Source organism: Plodia interpunctella, chromosome 22, assembly GCF_027563975.2.
Source record: "Plodia interpunctella isolate USDA-ARS_2022_Savannah chromosome 22, ilPloInte3.2, whole genome shotgun sequence".
Classification (NCBI taxonomy): Eukaryota; Metazoa; Arthropoda; class Insecta; order Lepidoptera; family Pyralidae; genus Plodia; species Plodia interpunctella.
In genome coordinates, this window is record NC_071315.1 from 6,790,464 (window position 1) to 6,811,567 (window position 21,104).

Sequence of the window (21,104 nt, forward strand, 5' to 3'; positions counted from 1 at the left end):
TATGCATAACAATCATTTAAATAATTATGAAATTACTTAAAATAATAACCCTCTTTATGTATCAGTACTCAAATTGCATACAAAAATGTATAATTGGTCCCTATAATATATATCAGATTATCAGGTAATCAGATTTTCTGTCTAGCTCACGCATAATTGGAAGGGAAAAGATAAAAAAAACAAGAGGGAACAACATTTTTTATTTTTCTTATAAAAACATTTCAACATAAACAATTCATCGAGCTTTTTATATTACTAACGCTCGCGCGCTATTTTTTTTATTCATATCTAATTATATTTTTAATTATCATTAAAATTGGGGGTAATTCAACATGGAATCTCTACGTGTATTTTAAATTCTCTTTTTGATTTTCTTTAACCTTTTTTTTTTCAATGTCGACTGATCTTATGAATTAAAAACATTAATTTTTTTTAAATGTTTATTTTTATTTTTTTTAGATCTATTTTATACCATTTTATTTATAACATCAAACTAATAATCTATATGAATAAAAAAAAGTTTTTAATTCAACATATCAGTATCACAGAGTTGGTAAGGGGGTGGGGGGGGGTTGGGTATCTAATATTGTGTACTTTGATTACTAACTACGATTACGTGAAGTTTGTTTCGTTTGTATAAATAGTAATAGCTTCGGCAAAACTTTAATACGTAACAATGTACAAATACCTTATTTCCCTTGCGTTCATCAATATGATGAAAAAATTAATTAGGCAAAGTAATCAGAAGTCAAGATGATTAATCGCGTACCTGCGATTACTAACAAAAAAATGTAATCGCAGTTAGTGATCATTTTCACTAAATTTTATGTTTTTCACCAACTCTGCCTACTACAAATTACATCCAAGTAATTCATTATTTTTAAAAATTCGTTTAATTACAAAAATACTGTTGAACCATGCAGGTAAACCTACACCAGTTGACGGGGCTTAAACATTACCCGCCCGATTTAAAGGGTCAATATTTAGGTATAAATTATACTGAAATAAACACCTATCACAATTTTAGTATTCTATCAACATTTATATCCACTAATTTAAGGAAATATAGAAGAGATGTTATTTCAAAAATCCATTCATTTCAAATTCAAAAATACAGACGACTAGAATAGGACTAGACTTTTAAATTAAGAACATTACATTTGTAATTTTGTCATAGATTGCTTTTTAATTTGACGATTCCACCATTAAAAATAAAAATATGACGTTGTACTATCATGAAATATTAATATGTCTCTAATTTATTTCAGATTTCTCCATATTTTTTCAACACCTTATTGATTAGATCTATAAGAATTAACATGTGGTAAAAAAGTTATGTGAATTTTAAAATTTGAAAGTAGATAAATTAAACGAAATAAATTTCAATATATGATGATGAAAATTTACGGTGAGAACGTCAATTTAAAATATACATTTAGGAGCTAAGAAATATATTAAAAAACTATTTTTTGCTAAATTTATGATATAACATCATATTTATCGCACCAATATTTTGATTTACATTAAATAATTAAAAATGAATTAGGCTATATGACAACAAGCATAGACATGAACGATAAACACAGCATTAAAAAAAAATATGGAACAGAAAAATAAAAAACCAAAAGAACCATTTCTTTTTTACTTTTTATGTTACTGGCCAGTTTAAACTAAAATATTAAGCGATGTGCAATTTGATTGGAATGTAATGTTTGATAGTATGAGACGAGATTTGCAGAAAAAGTTAATTCATTTTTTATCGATATTTTCTATATTTTCACAAACAATGAAGTCAATTAAAGTTTAAAAGTTATATTTTTTACCACTTGGATCTTGTATATATTTTTAATCTTGCTTATAAATAATATGTATTTAGTGCACATCGCTTAAAAACGTCTTCTATTTTAAACATAAAAAATATTAGATACATACATAGGTATATATATTTTTAAAGCTACTCTTTAAGGTGACATTAAAAGCGACATAGAAATATAGACAAGATGGTTTATTACGCGCTAAATATAGATTTTTTTCCTTACAATAATCATAAGAAAATCTTTGGGAGATTCCCGTTTTTCCCAATATAATTTGGATTAAAATTATGTTTGCGACTATATGCCATTTATAGAACACAATATCATTATATATCAATATACACATTATTCACTGTTCACGTCGCGTCTCATTAATTGAGCATGTAATAATTAACGTAACATAACAATATCAACATTATCATTTGTTCTTATTAAAAACACATATCTTTACGGCCAAATGTTTAAACAAAAATCATATATGCTTATATTTTAATACAGTGTTTTCAATATATTCAATGGTCTATGGTATATAATTGTTACGGCTAAACTCCGGAGTGCGGCTAGACCTAATTGCAGCTAGTCTCAGTTGGTTAAACTTAGGTTTGCCTGCTATTTTCGGCTAGATCATAAATAAAAAAACTACTAAAGGCATATTTTTGTAGTTTTAAAAGCGATTTGGATAATTTGGATTTTAAGTTTGTTCTAAACTTATACACTACATGTTAACAAATGTCACGTATCTAAACTTTTTTTTTTATTTTAGGCTTTTTGGAGTTTACTGTAGTCTAAAAATTCTAGTTAGTACTGTCCTTCTTTTGGCGTGGTTCTATAATGCCCCTTCTACACATGTTATGACTAAACGAACTGTAGATTACCATGAAGTCCAACCAAATTATAACAATATATATAAAATTATGTTGATTTTTCCAAACTAAATTTTACTAAACCTAAATTAATATTGAATTTAGCATAATTTCATTCAACTACCAATCAAGTATTAAGTACCCGTTCAAACAATACTCAATCAGTTAACTTTGGAAGTCATAATTTGGCTTTCTCTATCACTTATCTAAACTCTGCGACTTTAAAAACCCGTAAATAATAGCAGGTAATATTATTTCGTTGACAAGTTAGTTAATTCTTTAATTTTAAAATTATTGTACTTAGCTGTAAAATAAGAAATGCTTGTAAAAATCACCAGAGGGCGTGTGGTTTTGCATTTCACATCTCACTATCGAGCCGGTTCGCAGTGAGACGCGGCTAACCAATCACAATGCTGTGTGGTTGTCGTCGCGTCTCAACAGCGCACTGTGATTGGTTAGCTGCGTCCGCGTCAACTCGACAGTGAGATGTGATTGCAGACCCAAATTTCGCCTCGGTATCTTTTACAATGTAATTATCAACACATTGGAAATAAATACCTTATGCAAATAAAGAAATTCCAATTTGAATGTTGGATTAAACAAATTTAAAGTTCAACATAAGTCCAGAGTCCAGATTTGTCAGTTTGCGTCGCAGGGGCAAGACCCCTATGCAAAGTACTAGTCCCGGAAGGGGAAGAGCCCCCCGACGCCCCCGGCGTCCCAGTCGGCCACCTCCACGGGGCCGAAGCACTCGTCGAAGAACTGCTCCATGGATTTGTAGAGGTGCAGTGTGGAGCGTTCGAAGTCGTGGCCTTCGTCCGGATACACCTGTGACGTGTGAGTATGGCGTCAGTAATATTAATTCATTGATACTCCACAAAAGTTACCTAGATCTGCCAAAGGCGAAAGTTTGGTTTTTGGCGACTCGAGTTTCAGATAAAAAGTACCCTAACTTTTTATTCCGAAAGTACGCTCGTAGGATTCGGTCAAAAAGGATTAAGAACGTAACGCGGGTAATTTAAAAAATATTACTACTAGTGTTTCGGAGCGACCACAGCTTAGAAGAAATGCCAAAAGAATCTCATCTACAAGTAGTCGTACGAATACCTGATGAGTGTAAACAGCGCCAGCTTTGATGAGCGCCCGAGCCAGCGCCAGCGAGTGGTACTCGGGCGCGGCGACGTCGGCGGTCGCGTGCGCCAGCAGCAGCCGGCGCGGCGGCAGGTTGCCGGCGCGTCGCCACACCGCGCCCGCGACCTCGCCCGCGCGCGATCTGTAGCCGCTGTAGCGCTCTGTCCAGTACGAGTCTGGACGAGATGTTTATTCAATAAACAAAAAAGGAAAAGAAAGATTTTTTAATAAATGTGTTCAAATTTCGAATTGAACTATCTCAGCAAATGTTGGCAGAAATAAATCTTTATGTATGTACCTAACTATAATGTAAAAATAACTAATATGTACAATTATGTAGTAGTACATGGCACGGTAATAGCGGTGAGTTTGCAATGAGTTTGGGTAGGTTAGGTGTGCAGTCGACTGTACATGGCATGTATGTAAAAAAAATAATACTACTTATTGTATTAGTAATTTAGCCAAGTCGAAACCCTAAGAAGAGATAGAAGGTATACAGACTGTAGTGCGTGAGGTCTGTGAGCGGCGCCACCACAGCCAGACAGCGGGTGACGTTGCGCGCGTCGCCGGCAGCCAGCGCGGCCGCCGCGCCGCCGCCGTACCCGCGGCCCCACACGCCCACGCGGCTGCCGTCCACCATCTTCAAGTTATCGCGGAGGTAGCTGACCAGAAACACACAGTTATATCAGTCAAGCGTAGACAAAAAAATACTCGTATCTTTCGAGAAATATAAAAATATTTTTTTTTTATTCTTATGATCAAAGATCCAATGTGCCGGTTTCGCACAATGTCGTCGAACAGTTTGCCAAATTTTAGCGGTTTCGATATACATTGCTGGTTTTTCATTGCGGTAAATAAAAGCGCTTATATTAACTATGCAATGATCACGCATTCGCGTCAGTATGTTTCCGAGTTCGGCGACAGTGTGGACAAACTATTTGACAGCACGGACCGCAATCTTAACTGCAGAATGAGAGGAATGTGCTGACGTATTTCTTAAAAAGCTTCAAAGTACTAAGTATGGCAAAGATAAATAAATTAAATAAAGAAAGTTCGAGACTTGTGTTATGGGATACTAACTCAACGATACTATATTTTATAATAAATACATATATAGATGTGGGATGATTGATAGTTTCTAAACGATGGATGGATGAGACGATGCATGTTTTTAAATGAATGTAAGCGAATGAGAGGTGATGAATGAAAAGAACAAGAAAGATATAGGTAGCCATTATGGTAATACGAGACAACCGCTAATGAGTGTCGCGTTACGCTTAAATAAAAATTTATAATAAGAGTTGAAAACAAGTTTTTAGCCTTTTTTTGCCCCACATCCCACATAGATAAACATCCAAGACCCGGGACAATCAGCAAAAGATCATTTTCCATCATGACCCGACCGGGGATGGAACACGGGACCTCCGGAGACCGGCTCAGAGGCAGGGACTTTACTACTGCGCTACACATTGGTTGTAAAATCAATGATCAGGGGTAAATCGCCTGGGTTTGATAGTCTCAGTATTGAACACCTACAAAACGCTGGCCCGCACTTGCCGAGACTGTTAGCTATGCTCTTTAATTTATGTGTGAGTCACTCGTATATGCCGAAAGATATGATTAGGACATTGGTCATACCTATAGTTAAGAATAAAACAGGGGACTTGTCAGACAAAAATAATTATAGGCCAATTTCATTGGCTACGGTTGTGTCTAAAGTGTTTGACAGTGTGCTTAACTCGTACTTGGCCAAGTATATACAGCCTCACGATAACCAATTTGGTTTTAGACAAGGGCTATCGACGGAAACGGCAATTTTATGTGTTAAGCACACTGTTAGGTACTACACTAGTCGTAAGACTTCAGTCTACGCTGGTTTTCTTGACTTATCGAAGGCATTTGACCTGGTTTCGTATGACATCTTGTGGAAAAAGCTCGAAAATCTTAAATTACCATCTGAAATCATAAATATCTTCAAGTTTTGGTATATGAGCCAGGTCAATAGTGTTAAGTGGGCAGGTGAGATGTCAGAGTCGTATGGATTGGAATGCGGGGTGAGACAGGGTGGGCTAACATCGCCCATGCTTTTCAATCTTTACATCAATGACTTGATTGTCATGCTGAGTGACTCTCATATCGGATGCCATATAGATGAAGTTTGTGTGAATAACATTAGTTTTGCTGACGATATGGTGTTACTTAGTGCATCACCTTGTGGTTTAAATAAGCTGTTGGCGATTTGTAAAACCTATGCTAGATCTCACGGATTGATATATAACGTCCAAAAGAGTGAAGTCATGGTTTTTGAGGCCAGAGGCAGAGATACAACAATAATACCTTCAATTACTCTGAATGGTGAGAAGCTAAGACGAGTTTACAAAGTAAAATATCTGGGGCACATTCTTGCCTCTGACCTCAAAGACGATGTGGATATCGAAAGGGAGCGTAGGGCATTGTCGACAAGGGCAAACATGATAGCCCGTAGATTTGCACGGTGCTCGAAGGAAGTGAAAATTTCACTCTTTCGAGCATATTGCACGTCTTTTTATACATGCAGCCTCTGGGCTGCGTATACTAAGAAAACCTACAATGCCCTACGAGTCCAGTTTAACAACGCGTTTAGGGTGCTGATGGGGTTGCCTAAATTCTGTAGTGCTTCAGGGATGTTCACGGAAGCTCGGGTTGACTGTTTTTATGCAACGATGCGTAAAAGGTGTGCATCCCTGGTACGGAGGGTGCGGGCCAGCCCCAACAGCATCCTAATGATGGTGGCCAGCAGACTGGACTGCACGTATGTTAATCGCTGTTGTGCTGTCTCACATGGGATAGTACAACAGTGATCAATGTTATTTATTATTTATAACAATTATTTTTACTAACATTAGGTTAAGTCAAATGGAATACTAACAAAATGGATTGTGAAGTCTGAATAAAAACTTATTATTATATTATTATATATATATATATATTATTGGTTAACATCAGACAGGGAGAAGGTGTTCTCACCTTCTCACCTTCTCAACTTCTCCCTGGTGCAGACCGCATATGAAATGGGATGATGACGGCGGATGAGATGAGATACTCACGATAAAACTGCAATTTGATCTTCCACGTCCACTGTTAGTAGTTTGTTGTAGATTTCAGTTTTGAGTTCTTCTCCCTGAAAATATACAATTTTGCTTTACGATTTAGATTTGTTTAATATTATCCGCCCCTTTTGGAAGTACCTAAGTATAACTGAAATCTTTTCGTCGAAATTAAGTATCTTCTCAAGAAGTTCACCGCTGTTAAGATTCTTCTAAGCCCATCCGTTATCTGGATGTACTTCGGTTCAATTCCCAGATTAATATTAATCGTCTGTGCTTCTGTATTGGTGTCCAGTGGATCCATATTGCAAGTGAAGTTTTTAGGATAGGCTTTGATGATTCTTCTTCCCCTACTTTTCTCTCATCTGAATGATGTTTTCACAGTTTTTTCCTCAGCCGGTGAGCGTCGTCGGCATCCCTAGTTAGCTGATCATTGGCGTGCCCATCACCTGACGACGTCAAGCTATGATATTTCATAGTTTCCTAACGGGACTACCTAGTCCCGTTTGTTCTATGGTTCATGACGTGATATGTCAAACTGAAAAAAATAATTCCCATAAGTTTTTGTACTATACAACTACATTTTAACTCACCTGTCCACCGCTGCCCCTCGCATCGATCTCAGCGACGATGAAGTTCCTGGCGGCCGCGAGGTACCAGCCCCAGCTCGGCCACCACTTCTCAGTCACCAGCTGCTGGCCCGGCTCCGCCGAACTGGAGACGAGTAAGGGATAATGTCAATTACATATAGAAGACTTGACGATTATAATCTTCGTAATCATATCCTCATAGATATATAGCTATATATAGCTCCACTCCATATCTCCCACGACTAAGGGATACTAGCCTTGGTAGCTGATAGGCAACAACCGTATTCCCAAAGAGAGTTGATGTTAGGCCGGCCATGAAATCAGGGCCAAATCTTCAAAATAAAGTTTTATTTTTCACAACACAAGAGAGAGAAACATTCGGTATGTAGGTAGCCTACTAACTCTCTATACCTATATAGACATACATAAAGGTTATGTACTTACACATGTAACACCAGCGGAAGCGGTAAATCATCTGTTTCTCTAAACCCTGGAGGCAGAAGGAGACGAACTCTGGCTTCACGGTTCGTCTGTACCTGTAACACTAGTTATATAAGTAATGATTCTTCTAGATCATGCGATACAGTACGCCCAACTTTGGGGAATTAGGTATACATTGCTGATTTTCCATTGCGGTAAATAAAAGTTCTCATACAAACTACGCAATTTATTGCATTCATAGTGAGATAGTGCCTGTATTACCGATTTATGCCAGTGTCAATCATTCTCGTCAAATGTTGACGCGAATGTGTGAACATTGCGTAGTGTGTATGCATGAGTGCTTTTTTTACTGCAATGACAAACCAGCAATGTATTGTATATCGAATCCGCCAGTTTGGCAAACTGTTTGACAACAGTGTGGGGTCAGAGTTAGATTAACTATGAGTGATTCACCAATATTCTTGAAATGTTACATGTCGTTTGAAGTATCGAGAAGGACATAGGGTACCGTTCATCCCGGTAAAATAACTTTTCCCGTGGAAAACTTACGCGTGGGGAGCCGCGGGTAACAGCAGGTTTACAAATAAACGATCAATGTATACCCACCTCGACCCTGAAGACCTTGGCCTGCGGTTGCGCGAGGTCCGCGAACTTGCGGCGCAGCGGCGCGCCGTCCCACAGCAGCGCGCGCCGCGCGCCGCGCGCCGCCGCCACCGCCACCGACGGCGGGCCCGGGCCCAGGCACTCCTGCCACAGGGTAACACAGGTTCGAATCCTACTCGTCTCCAACCTGACTCATGTATGGTGAAGGAAAACATCGTAAGGAGGAAACCTGCACACTGGTGGACGGACAGTTTAGTTCACTAGTGTGTCTGCGACTACTTGCCACTAGACGGCGGTAGGTAGTCATATCAAATACCTTTACGCGACATGAATAAAAATCTGACACCAGTGTTAGGAATAACACACTCGATACTCGATATGAATGAATTTTACAGAATACTTTCATTGTTGGATTTGCTTACTAAGATCTCATAGACGCGGCCTAAAAATAAGGAGCTGATAGATGATAATTCCAACATCCGTCAAAAAAAGAAGTTTTTTACATAGACTACCGATATCGTATATCTAAAAGGCTACAATCATATAATTTGTCAACGAATTCTTATTTTTCAAGTACTTATGTGGTGTTGAAGTAACACTTTTTTATGTGTGCACGGTTAGTACGCGATTAACACTTCCCCCCGCAAAAATTAGCAGAAAATTTCGTAAATAATTCCTGTAGGAAATTTTCAGCAGCGTACATTATGAGCCTGAAATTTAATATGTCTATTGTAAAACTAGTTACCTGTATATAGTAAGAGAAATTCTTGCTGAAAGTAATCCGGTTGTACAGACAGACAGTGGGCAAGGAGTCGTTCTCATCGGCCACATGCGGCAGCACTGTGGACGTCGGCCACGGCGGGACTGACGATGTGGCGTTTTCGCCGTCCTGTGTGATAACAAATAGCTCATTTTCAGTTGCTTTTTGCGGTAACTTCGAGAGAACCGAGAGTGTTATTAGTCTAGCTGCACTAAGTACCTATAGCTTATTAGTTCTACGTGTAAGTTACCTTTATTATGTGGCTATTGCTGACCAAATAGGTATATTTGACCCTATCTATTTATAAGACCTACATTTGTTAATTGACGTCTTTGGAGAAAAGGCCACGGTGAAGTTTGTTGCGCCGTTTCTTTACCTGCGCTTAGGAAGTCGGCAGTAGACTTAGTTTAAGCAATTTCTTTAAGGTAACTGATGTATATCATCCTATACTGAATAAAGAAATGTGAATTTTGAATTTTGGTATATACCTATGGACGCACCTCATGGTAAGTGGTCACCGCAGCCTATGGACGCCTGCAACACCAGGTATATCACACGTGTGATAGGCGTTGCCGGGCCTGTATAAATCTTTCACGCCCTTTTTGAGGAACTTTTGAACTTTAGGGAAAGCCATGGCGTTTCGGTACACGTGTCCCATATCCTCTGATTACTTATCCCTTACTCAATTCCTACAATCACTACTGCCTATCACGCAGGCAGCCCCGTTCTTGTTATTTCAATAGAAAAAAGACAGAAAATAGCTATTCTCACCGGGTTTTCGCTAGTGGGCTCCTGCGTGCTGTCCTCGGGCAGTATGTCAGCGTCAGGACAGGTGAGGCAGGCGACGGGTGGTGGCCAGCTACTTTCGTCTGCTGGGACCGACACTCGGTAGAGGTGACGTTCGCCGGGTTTGTCTGGAGCTGTGCCCATTACGTATCTGGAAAAGGAATACTTGTTATATATGAATATTTAAATATATCGGGCGCTGCTTGTTATAAGTATCTACCTATATAATAATTGTACACTTAGTTCTGTCCGTTCGTTCGTCCATCTGACAATAAAGTTAGATAGTTGGAATATAAATGGTTAAACCGTCTCCTCTCATCCCATCTGAGCAATCGCATCAGTTCGAAGTTTCCCAACAGCGCGTATGGCTTCGCGTATCCTGTGTAACATTGACCGCATGTCTCAAGGTCCCTCCCTCATCGGCTACAGGCGCAGCAGAGAACAGTCCACCTCTCTGCAAGCTAAAGAAGACATTAGAAATCTAAAGTGCTTACAAAAGACTTCTTCTCTCGTCCCATCCAAGCAGTTGCGTCAGCTCAAAGTTTCCCTGTGTCAGTGCAGTTTTGGTATCTTGCGTCAATCTGACCGCATGTCTCCAGATGCCCCCGGGCTCGGCGACGGGCGCGGTGGTGTAGAGCGCGGCGCGCGCGCCCGCCAGCGCGGCGCCGCCGCACCAGCCGCACTCCTCCAGCGGCTCCGCGCCCAGCCCCGACCAGCGGCTGCCGTCCGTTGTGTCGCGGAATATCTGGAATTCACACAATTGGCTACTACACTACAACTAATAAATCAGATTCTTTTTTCTAAGTCAAAAATATATATGCTCCATCACATTTTAGAACAACATTTCACAAGGCCTATGTCATCATGCAGGCCCCAAAAGACCAGGCCCCGACCAGCGAGACGACATAATAACGATATTCGACAGAATCACAGTTCCTCATCGTCGAATACTCACGTCCTGACAGTTGAAGGTCTGCGCGCTGCAGATGCTGACGATGGAGTAGTTCTGCGGCCGGTTGAGTAGCAACACAGCTATCTGCCGCTCAGAGATCCAGCTCGTCCAGCGGACGTACCACGCTGGGAAACCAAACACCATTGTGCGCGTCAGAAACAACTTATATTAGAAGGTGGAAAAAAATAGAAACAGAAACTAAACTGAAAAATGCTGTTAAGGCGTTGTGTGTCTGCTGGTCGCTTCGTATACGTCGTCCACGACAAGACATGGAGTGGTCCCACGGATTACGTATATGTTGGTCCTAAATTAGGGCAAGCACAAACAATTTACATGTCGTTAAGTATAGATAAAGTGTGCGTGTTTCATTCCACGTAATGACCACGATCCTCAGCCATGAGGAAATGCGACTATGAAGAAGAAGTATAGAAGAATTGGTTGAGAAGAAAGAAGTATAGAAGAAAAGGGAAAACTCACTCTTGTCCACTTGCGACGAAAACTGTATCGGATGTGGGAACAGATATTTCGGTGTCTTCAGGCTGACCACGTTGACTGTAACCACTGGGTTGTTGGTGTTCATCTGGGGACGACAAAACGATCACAATTAATATTAGTTCATTATTACATTTACTATTAGTAAATACCCGCCGCAAACTCACATCTCGCGAACACAATAAATTTTTACAAAATTATGAACATTTCAAAAACAACTTAACCGATTTTGATGTCCTATGAACTTAAAAATTGTATTGACAGATCCTACATAACTTTTAAATTTCATCAAAATGAGACCAACGGTTCGAGAGTTATCGCAGTATATACATACATACATAGAAAAAATGTATTTTTGCTCCAAGTTAATTTGTAGACCGCGCTCTTGCACTTTGGGCAGGTTGCACCAGACAACTTTGACGTTGACTTCAACCTGCGCGCAGCTGACGTTTAGACAAAATGCTCTGCGTTTTTCTACGCAGGTTGTAGTTAAAGTGAAAATTGACGGTGCAACCCACGCTTTCATTATTATTAATTCTTGGTTCAACCCACTTAATTAATTCGTATATCTTCGTCAAGCTATAAGTAAGAATGACACAAAAATTCTAACCGTCACTATTTCGGCACTCCAACATGGATCAATTAAGTATATATTATGTTTTTTTTCTGTTGCTCCAAAATACTAGTAACGATAAACTGCCCTCTGATAAACTCGACTGGTACTTGGAGCTGCGAAAGTTCGGGAACATACCCACGGGTGGGTACGGCCTGGGGTTAGAGCGGTGCGAATATAAAGGACACTTTGCCATTTCCAATATGGCCCCACAACTGTAGTATGTAATAAATGTTTATATATTTATAGATTGTAGCTTTGAGAACAGATATATCTACAATTAATTTCACATTAAGGCGCTAACGGCACACTAGCGCCATCATAACATTTTTTGATTAATTGCATTGAGGTGGCGCTAGTGTCAAAGAGCCTTAACAGCGTTTCTTAATAAATACTTCAATTTTAACAAAAGGCTTTGTAAAACAAGTCAAGAAAGTATCAAAGAAGATTTTTACCTTAGGATACCTCAAGGTCCTAATGCTGGGGTAGGCCGGAGGTTCTTGCTGGTCGAGCCCGTACCACGTATACTTGTGCTGCTGCACCTGGCTGTCGTTGTAGCTGAGGAACATGAGCGTCTGTCCGTCTGGACTGAACCACATGGCGCGGTCCAAGCGCAGCACCTGCGTCTCGTAGAGGAAGTCCGGCATTCCGTTGAAGATCACGCCCGGCACGCCTGGAATTTGAAGGAAGAACATTTATTTATTTGATGGTGTAACAATAAAGTAACACTAATGTCTGACGATATAAGAAAAGGCTTTGTGAAAACCAATAAAAATGAAAATAGCGCCAATTCTTTGAGTAAAAAATTTAACTGTGCACATTTTATAATATCATGAAAACTTGAATTAATAATGTAAAATACATTATTGTTTTAAGTTAATGTTTTGAGTTGTAGATCTGACTGAAACAACTGAATGAAACTAGACATTCGATATCATTTTCCTTTTATTTTATTAATTGGCTTACACACCATACCAGGCTAAAATGTAGCGGACGCAATTATTTATTGTTTTCAAAACTATAATGTTTTATTATATGTATTGAAGTGCTTTGTAAAAATTAAAACATCGTTACCATTGTTCGTGATCCTGCAGACCAGCGTCTTCAGCACCTTGGGCTTGTAATATATGTCATTGTCGTGTATGAAGACCAGGCCTCCGCCCGCAGTGGGCGCCCACTCGGCGTACTGCAGCAGCGGCGCGCTGCGGTCGTCCTCTACTGGCGATATAGGGATCTTGTTTCTGGAAACATCGGAGAAACAACGATGAGACAAGGATGTAACCGACTTGAGACTTCGTGGAAGCGTCTGGTTCACGCCATATCTTAAAACCAGACTCTAGAATAATGAATATCGTATGAGGCGTGTAAGAGACAAGAAGCTTTTAAATCTTATCTTATAGCATCTCCAAACTGGATTGACGTCAGGCAGGTGGTCAATCGAAAAATGAGAATCTGCAAAATTTAATTTTACGGGCTTCGGGCGTCACAACCAGGAAATCAACAAAGAATACGTGAGGATGATAGAAAGGTCACAGCTGACTTATCCTCGCAGTAGGAACTGTCAAAATAAAGTTTATTGAAAAATAAGTGGTTTTTTCGACTCCTCCTTACAGTCGTAATCTTTATGAATCCTATCATATGTGTGGTATCATATCGTGGTCATTCTGTGGAATGAAACACAAACAACGAATTGCATTAATGGAGTGGCTTGCCATTGCATTCTCAGTTTTACGATATCAAATAATCAACTAGAGTGCATGCAGGTTTCCTTCCACCGGAAGCAAGTGGTGGTCGATGAAAACTATATATAATATGGTCAGATTTTTATGCCCAATCTTCTTTACCTTTATTCCACTCATGTGGGGTAAGCACAGTGTGTTAACGCTTTCAGATTGATATGCAAACTCACGACTCTGTTACTTTTCGCTACACTGGACCAGATTTCCTTTTTTAGACTAATGGGAATTGCTTTGCAGCTGAATGCAGCTTCTTTTTTAGACTAATGGGAATTGAAGGCTAACCCACCTGTTGTTGACGTCGTAGACATGATATCTCGCGAGTCTCGCGTGTCTCCAGCCTGGCTTCACGTCAGATATCAACAACACAAACTTCAGGTCAAACGACACCTTGAAGTCCACTGCGTTCAGCTCTCTCTGGGGACAAAGATTACATAATTTTTGAATTTCTCTAAAAAACACATGAATGCTCTGCTCTGCCTCGTTCGTTCGTCCACCATAGAACTATTGAGAACTAGCTGTATCACCCGCGACTTCGGCAGCGTAAAACAATTACTACTGACAGCATAATAATTGTTTTGTGATTAATGTCCATTAACCCACGTCAGATTATTAATTTTTAGGACCTTAGACCTAGAATTTTCCTGTGATTGGTGCTACCTTGAGACTTCTTCTCACATATTCCAATACATATCTCTCACAATGTTATTTTATATAAATAACACTCATATGTACACTGTGACCAATTGACTACAGACTTATTCTTCTTTATATATAGGTAATTAGCTGCGCGTCGGGGCTTCGCTCCCGTGGAAATTTCGGGATAAAAAGTATCCTATGTGTTATTCCAGGTTATTTCCTACTTGTGTGCCAAATTTCATAACAATCGGTGCAGTAAATAATGCGTGAAGAGGTAACAAACAAACTTACTTTCGCATTTATAATATTACTAGATTTTGCCCGCGGCTAAGCCCGCGTGAATTTTATAGCTAAATCTCAGTATTTTTTTTATCGCGTACTCTGTTAGACTGATAAACATATATGATTCAAATTCGCATGTTTTCTCATCTTTAGTTCAATTTCCTGTTTCCCGCTGCGTGTCTCGTCCCGCAAACTTATCCAATCCCGCTTCCTGCTATGTAATGTAGATATCCCGTACCATTTCCTACATATTGTGCCATCATGTTTTTCGCAATGTGTCCCGTCCCGTTTTCCACTACGTGTCTCCTTCCCATTTCCCGCTCCGACTCCCACTCCCGCTTTCTGCAACGCGTGCCGTCCCATTTTCCATGACGTTTTACGTCCCGGTTTTTTATTAACCACAAACGTAGATATAAACATTTTTGTATTTACTATTACTGTTACTTACTACAACAAGTAATTTTCAGCTTTTTATCTTGAAAATTGTATTAAGTCCCATACAATCTTTCACCCCCTTTTGAAGGTGTTGAGGGTTAATTTTCAGAAAAATCTGAAACACGTATTCATTACTTTGTTGTAAGCAATCAAAATCCAAATTTTCAAGTCACTAACTTACGGTATAGAACTTTCATATTTACAGTTTTTCACCCCTTTCACCCCCTTCGGAGTCGAATTTCCAAAAATCCTCTCTTAGTGCTCGCCTACATTCACCTACATGCCAAATTTCAACTTCCCGCCCAGCAGTTTTTCGGGTGTACGTTGTATGTCAGTCAGTCAGTCACTCAGTAACGGAAGAGTTTTATACTGATAATATATTAAAACATACTGCGCCCACAATGCGCCATCCCTCTTCTGTTATCCTCTCTCACTACCCAAAGGCTGGCTGGAAGAGATTGCTTAGCAATAGGCCCACCATTGGTCCATATGTATGCACAATTGTATTATTTTGTACTAATATTGTTTTTATGGGCAATCAATATATTTTGTATTGTATTGTAAATTTGGTTTTAATAAAGAATTAAATAAAGTAGACATAGAAAGTCGTTCTGACAACTGATAACAATATTTGTATGAATACAACGAAAATTAATAAAATTGCCTTGTGAACATAAGTATCAAGTAAAAATATATATATATATATTAATTAGTTTTTCAATTATCCTACGGGAACCTGACTATTTACCGGGATGAAATGTATCTAATTTTCCTACAGGACCCTCCTCATTTTCCGGGATGAAATGTCTATAAGACGTTAACCCGGGATTCCGAGGCATTTTTGATTTTTCAATTATCCTACGGGAACCTGACCATTTACCGGGATGAAATGTATCTAAGATGTTAACCCAGTATATAAGGTACCTAAATATAAATGTATATATAAGGTACCTATATGTAAATTTCAAGCAAATCGGTCCAGTACATTTTGAGTGATGCGCGTTCAGACAGACAGACAGACAGAAAGACAAAAAATTCCTAACTATATTTTCGTCATCTATATCAGTAACTAAGAAAATTCCATGAAGAATTAAAAAAATATATCCAATGTACAAATTTGGCCTTTCTTCAATTTTATTATATGTATTGATAAGTATAGATATTAGTCGGGATGTGTCATTGCGTAATTTGTGATAGTAGCCTATGAATACTACCGCCACGGCTACAGCTTTACTTTCTATGTAGTAAATACAATAAATAATAATTCCATTGAAATATTAAAATCCTTTCGCAATATATTATTCTCGTAATACAGTTTGGAAGTCGATTCGTCTTCCCGCTGAAGAATTGTACTCGGGACGATTCCAATCGATTCCCATTCTTTATAATGTCGTCGAGATGTAGAACGGGTCTCCTAAGCGTATACAAACAAATGGTCGTCCATTTATTTTGGATTTGTTGCGCATTTCTAAACTCGTATATTTTCAATAAGTACTTACGTTTATTAAATTTCAATTCAGATAATTTATTTGAATGAAGGAAGTAGGTACGACACGAATCTCTTAGATACTTCAACCGAAAGGTTTCATACGAATTTTCATGACATCATCTCTTTATATCAGGGGGTTAAAAATTCCTCACTATGAGCCGTGTCCTAATTTACAATCATGCTCCAATATGTGACGTGTCGCGGCTTGTTTTCTATAGGTTTTGACGCTGACGTGCGTAGTCTAAGTAAATTCTCCATACAATTTCTGCATTGTCCGTTGACGGATGTCAACGTGACGGACGGCGACGGAGCAATGGGGCATGGCTCTAAATAGAGTATAAGCTATGGGTTGCGACACAATTTGTCCTACAAATAAATGCGGGCGTTTTAACTCCTAAATCCGCTTAGGTACTTCTAATCTACGCATAAAACTGTGGCAGTGCTGTAACTCTCAGCCGGTCCATAAACTTTACGATTTGAGGGTAGATTGAAATAAAAAATGTTATTGCCGGTTATTCTAAATGTCCGAAAAAAGGTCATTTTCGTTTGATTCATTGGACATTTGAAAATAAGATCAAAATGACAAATCGAGAAAAGGTACCAAAGTTTTTTTGAGAAAAGAACCTAACTAATATTCTTTACAATATGTTAATTTGTAAGTCTGGCGACTTGAATAAAATTTGCTGGTGGCAATATGAAAAACAAACGATATTCTAAATGCAAAAATAACCGATAATATAAATGCAAAAATACTGTACACAAAATGACTTCTGAAATTCAGGCGAACAAAATGGCGGTTAAAAATTTGCGTGTGGTCTGAGGGCCTACTTCTTGAAATTCTATGAAATTATGCCTGGGATTTAGTGAATATTCCAAAAAATATACGCGAATATCTGAATGAATAACTTTATTGCGATATATTTTGGTACACGGGTAAAAAGTTATCTAGAATAAACACATAATCAATTTTGATCAATTATCCCGAAAATCTCGGAAAATATAATAAGAGCAATAATTTCTGCTAGTGATGTCGATAGTCTCAAAACCAAAACTTTTTTATCGAATGACTATAAATATGCGACGTTATAAGACGTGTTGTATAAATCAAATCTTTAATATGTCAGAAGTCAAAACTGACACGACAATAACAAAAATCCGAGTAAATTACTGACACTACGAGACAAAATCTCGACATAACGTGTGCAAGCCCGTGTGGCTCGCAGAAATGGACGTGTTGACGTTAGATTTCTGGTCACGTATGCTGCCCACTCTGATGACAATCAGTATCGGATGGATCGGGGCAATACAATTCAGGCTTTCCATCACTAAACGTAGTCTTTTGTCTGATATTTTGCCTGAAATTTCTGCTATTTGGAAACATTAATGATTATCGGGAGAAAAGGTATTAATCACCAGAGGAAGAATTTTTACAAAGTTCGTCTACATGGGTACCTCATGCTCATTTCTATCAGCCGCCAAACAGCAGTGCTTGCATTGTTGTGTTCCAGTTTGAAGGGCGAGAGAGGCGTGTGACTGCAGGGGACTGTGGCATGATCCTAGGACACAAGGTAGGCAACGCGCCTATAGGTACGTGTGATAGTGTTGCAGGCGTTGATAGGCTGTGGTGCCCACTTACCATCAGGTGGGCTGCGTGCTTTTTTGCCTGCTTGGAGAAGAAGCGGACCATTGGATATTTTTTTATACTATAAAAAAATATCCAATGGTCCGCTTCTTCTAATTTTGCGACAAAGAATTAGAAATGACATCCTCTTGTTTTACCAACACTCTATGACTGAGGAGCAACCGGAAAATTGCTCAGATGTGAGAGAATAGTTAAGAAAATATTGAACAAAACAGCTATTTATGAGCAATATATAAAGCTAAGTGCCAACACAAGACGCGTTTGTACCTTTTTGTTGACGTAACACCTCCTATAAATCTGGATAAAGCGCGATCCTGATGTATGGCTGTTTGTATTGAACTTATGGGTTTCAGTCATTTGCTAGTGGATTTGAAATATAAGCGATAAAAGGGTATTTATATCTCCCATCTGAGATATCCCGGTTCTTTCCTCAGCCGTCAAGCGTCGTAGTCCAGCATTCACTTTTCTAGATTTTCGTCTCCACTTCGTATAGTCGTCGACACCCTTGTAGATCAGATAAATAGACCAACAAAAGGATTATTATGTTTATGAATACGTATGTTACTTGGTATTACCTAAAGTCTAGTTCAGTCGAGAGAACATCAACCTCATCAACATCATTAATGATCATTACCCATTTTAATGTCCCCTCTTTTTGGATAAGTAATCTGTAATACTCCCATTGCAAATTCATCGCTATTACTCGGGTTGTTTTAATTATTTTTAGCTGTATAGTTACATAAGCACATAAAGTGCTTATTAATTACGTTTCTAAGAATTTACATAAACCTTGTAAGCTCACAACACAACAGGTGGTCGACCTTTATACATACCCACCTGTTGCCAAGTATACCCAGGTCTTTAGTCGAATAGAGATTGAAATTATATATTAACACTTTTCACTTCTATATATCGATAATCCATATTCGTAGTCATGTCATAGCTGAGCGGTAAAAGTAGACATGTCAGAGTCGCCCATAATGGGTTCTTTAAAGCCATGTCCCATTTTCTGTTGAATAAAGAATTTTGAATTAGAAATTGTTTGCAGCAGTTCAAAATGTTCGTATGCTATTTTTCGCTTAACGTTAACGTTTTGGTTTTGAGCAGTGCGTTTTATTTTATAGCCATTTCGATCACCATTCGTAAAGTGATTTTAAACGAAATCCCCGAAGTTCGTTTGTGAATTCAGATTACTCTGAAAAACCCCGATATTGGTTTAACTCGACCGTTTCGTGTTTGTATAGCGGAGTACCGTCGAAAGAGGCTGTCTGTATATGTACTTATGTATATTGTACAATCAACAACACAAATTAAATACAATTTATTTGCAAAATCACCAATTGCAGTGTAATAAAGCTGCATCATTAACTACATAATTTTACATCCTTCCATATTACCGAGGAGATCACAAGTTTTCGCTAATTTGTGATTCATTTGTGATTCTTGAGGAAGGTTTAGGTGTATATATATAATGTTTTGTAAGAAGAAAGTTTTGTAGAAGCGGTGGTGGTGTAATGGTTAAGACGCCCGCCTGTGGATCGAAAGGTCCCAGGTTGGAATCCTACACGTGGCACATGAGTTCGTATACCAATCTGACTCATGTATAGTGGTTTTCATAGACCACCGCTTGCTTCCGGTGAAGGAAAACATCATGAGGAAACCTGCACACTGGGTGATTATTAACTTGTGTGTGAAATGGAGAAGGCAATGGCAAACCACTCCATTACTAATGCCAAGAATGTTGTTGTGAGTGTTGAATTCCACGTAATTATCACGACCCTCAGCCATGAGGAATACGACTATGAAGAAGAAGATATAATGTTTTACTCGAACGCTAGTACGAAACAAAGTCTCCCACTAAACGGATTTCGATTGTTTAGACAAATTGCGCTCGAAGGTTTATAGAGCGGGTCGCTAGTTTAAGATAACTTGACTTGCAGTTGACTGTACTATAAGCCTGAGCTAGATTGTGTTCAAACGCACTCCAATTACTTTCAGCTTTTAATTTTGCTGCATGAAAAACGAATAATGCCATTGGCTAAAAGAAATAGGGTGAAACCTTTCCTATACAATATAAGTATACTTAATAGTATAATAACAAAGTCTTAAAAATAATATATTGGTATTGGATAATTTATTTCAAACACACGGCTTACACTCCATCGTCTTTTAACCTTTATCAAAAACTTTCTGAAAGAAAAAGTTAGGTATTTGTCGCAATCCATTCAGCGGAGCGGTCGTGCGAGGTCTTCTTTTATTTTATTCGACTTTAAGGGCGGCACTACGCTGCGCTCGGTCCTTGACGTTCATTGACGGACCAGCGCAGAATAATGCAAAAATACTATGTAGTTTCGCAAAAAATAAAAGCTTAGGTAAAACAACGGAGCACAACAGAGTTGCAACGTGCTGCATCGCCGCAACGGAGCACAACATAGCACAATGTAGCAATGGGGCCGGGTTCTTAGTGGATTAGATTGTCTCTCTAATCATTCGCATTCCCGATTACTTATCAAACCACAGAGAGCAGAGCCCAGGAAACTATTCCTATATCCTTGAGAGCACAGTCATAGTGTCAAGAAATTGGCTACTCACTCTGTTTTACAGTGTAATTTGTGACTCCTAAAAGTTAAGTTTGAATTAACGTAAAATGAGAAAATATCGCACTTCCCTGAAAAATATAAAACCTTCCAAACGATTTTAGACGTTTTAGTCGTTACGTGATTTATGTTCGCTTCAAAATTCATGTCTGG

At 38.7% G+C, this 21,104-nt stretch overlaps 1 protein-coding gene across 11 annotated transcripts in view; it reads right to left on the reverse strand.

Moving 5' to 3' along the window:
* Positions 1–182: 182 nt before the first annotated feature.
* The window catches only part of LOC128679593 (uncharacterized protein), a 243,131-nt gene continuing 222,209 nt past the window's right edge, over positions 183–21,104 (reverse strand). For all 11 annotated transcript variants that reach the window (XM_053761945.1, XM_053761946.2, XM_053761937.1 and 8 more), the window contains 15 exons: positions 14,157–14,284; positions 13,206–13,372; positions 12,587–12,804; positions 11,504–11,606; positions 11,030–11,151; positions 10,569–10,819; positions 10,060–10,225; positions 9,274–9,417; positions 8,532–8,672; positions 7,929–8,020; positions 7,488–7,608; positions 6,895–6,968; positions 4,310–4,470; positions 3,785–3,984; positions 183–3,505 (listed from right to left, as the gene is read on the reverse strand). In XM_053761945.1, coding sequence (XP_053617920.1) covers positions 3,356–3,505; positions 3,785–3,984; positions 4,310–4,470; positions 6,895–6,968; positions 7,488–7,608; positions 7,929–8,020; positions 8,532–8,672; positions 9,274–9,417; positions 10,060–10,225; positions 10,569–10,819; positions 11,030–11,151; positions 11,504–11,606; positions 12,587–12,804; positions 13,206–13,372; positions 14,157–14,284 — 2,238 coding nt within the window. In that variant the 3' untranslated portion in view covers positions 183–3,355. The remainder of the gene's footprint in view (positions 3,506–3,784; positions 3,985–4,309; positions 4,471–6,894; positions 6,969–7,487; positions 7,609–7,928; positions 8,021–8,531; positions 8,673–9,273; positions 9,418–10,059; positions 10,226–10,568; positions 10,820–11,029; positions 11,152–11,503; positions 11,607–12,586; positions 12,805–13,205; positions 13,373–14,156; positions 14,285–21,104) is intronic.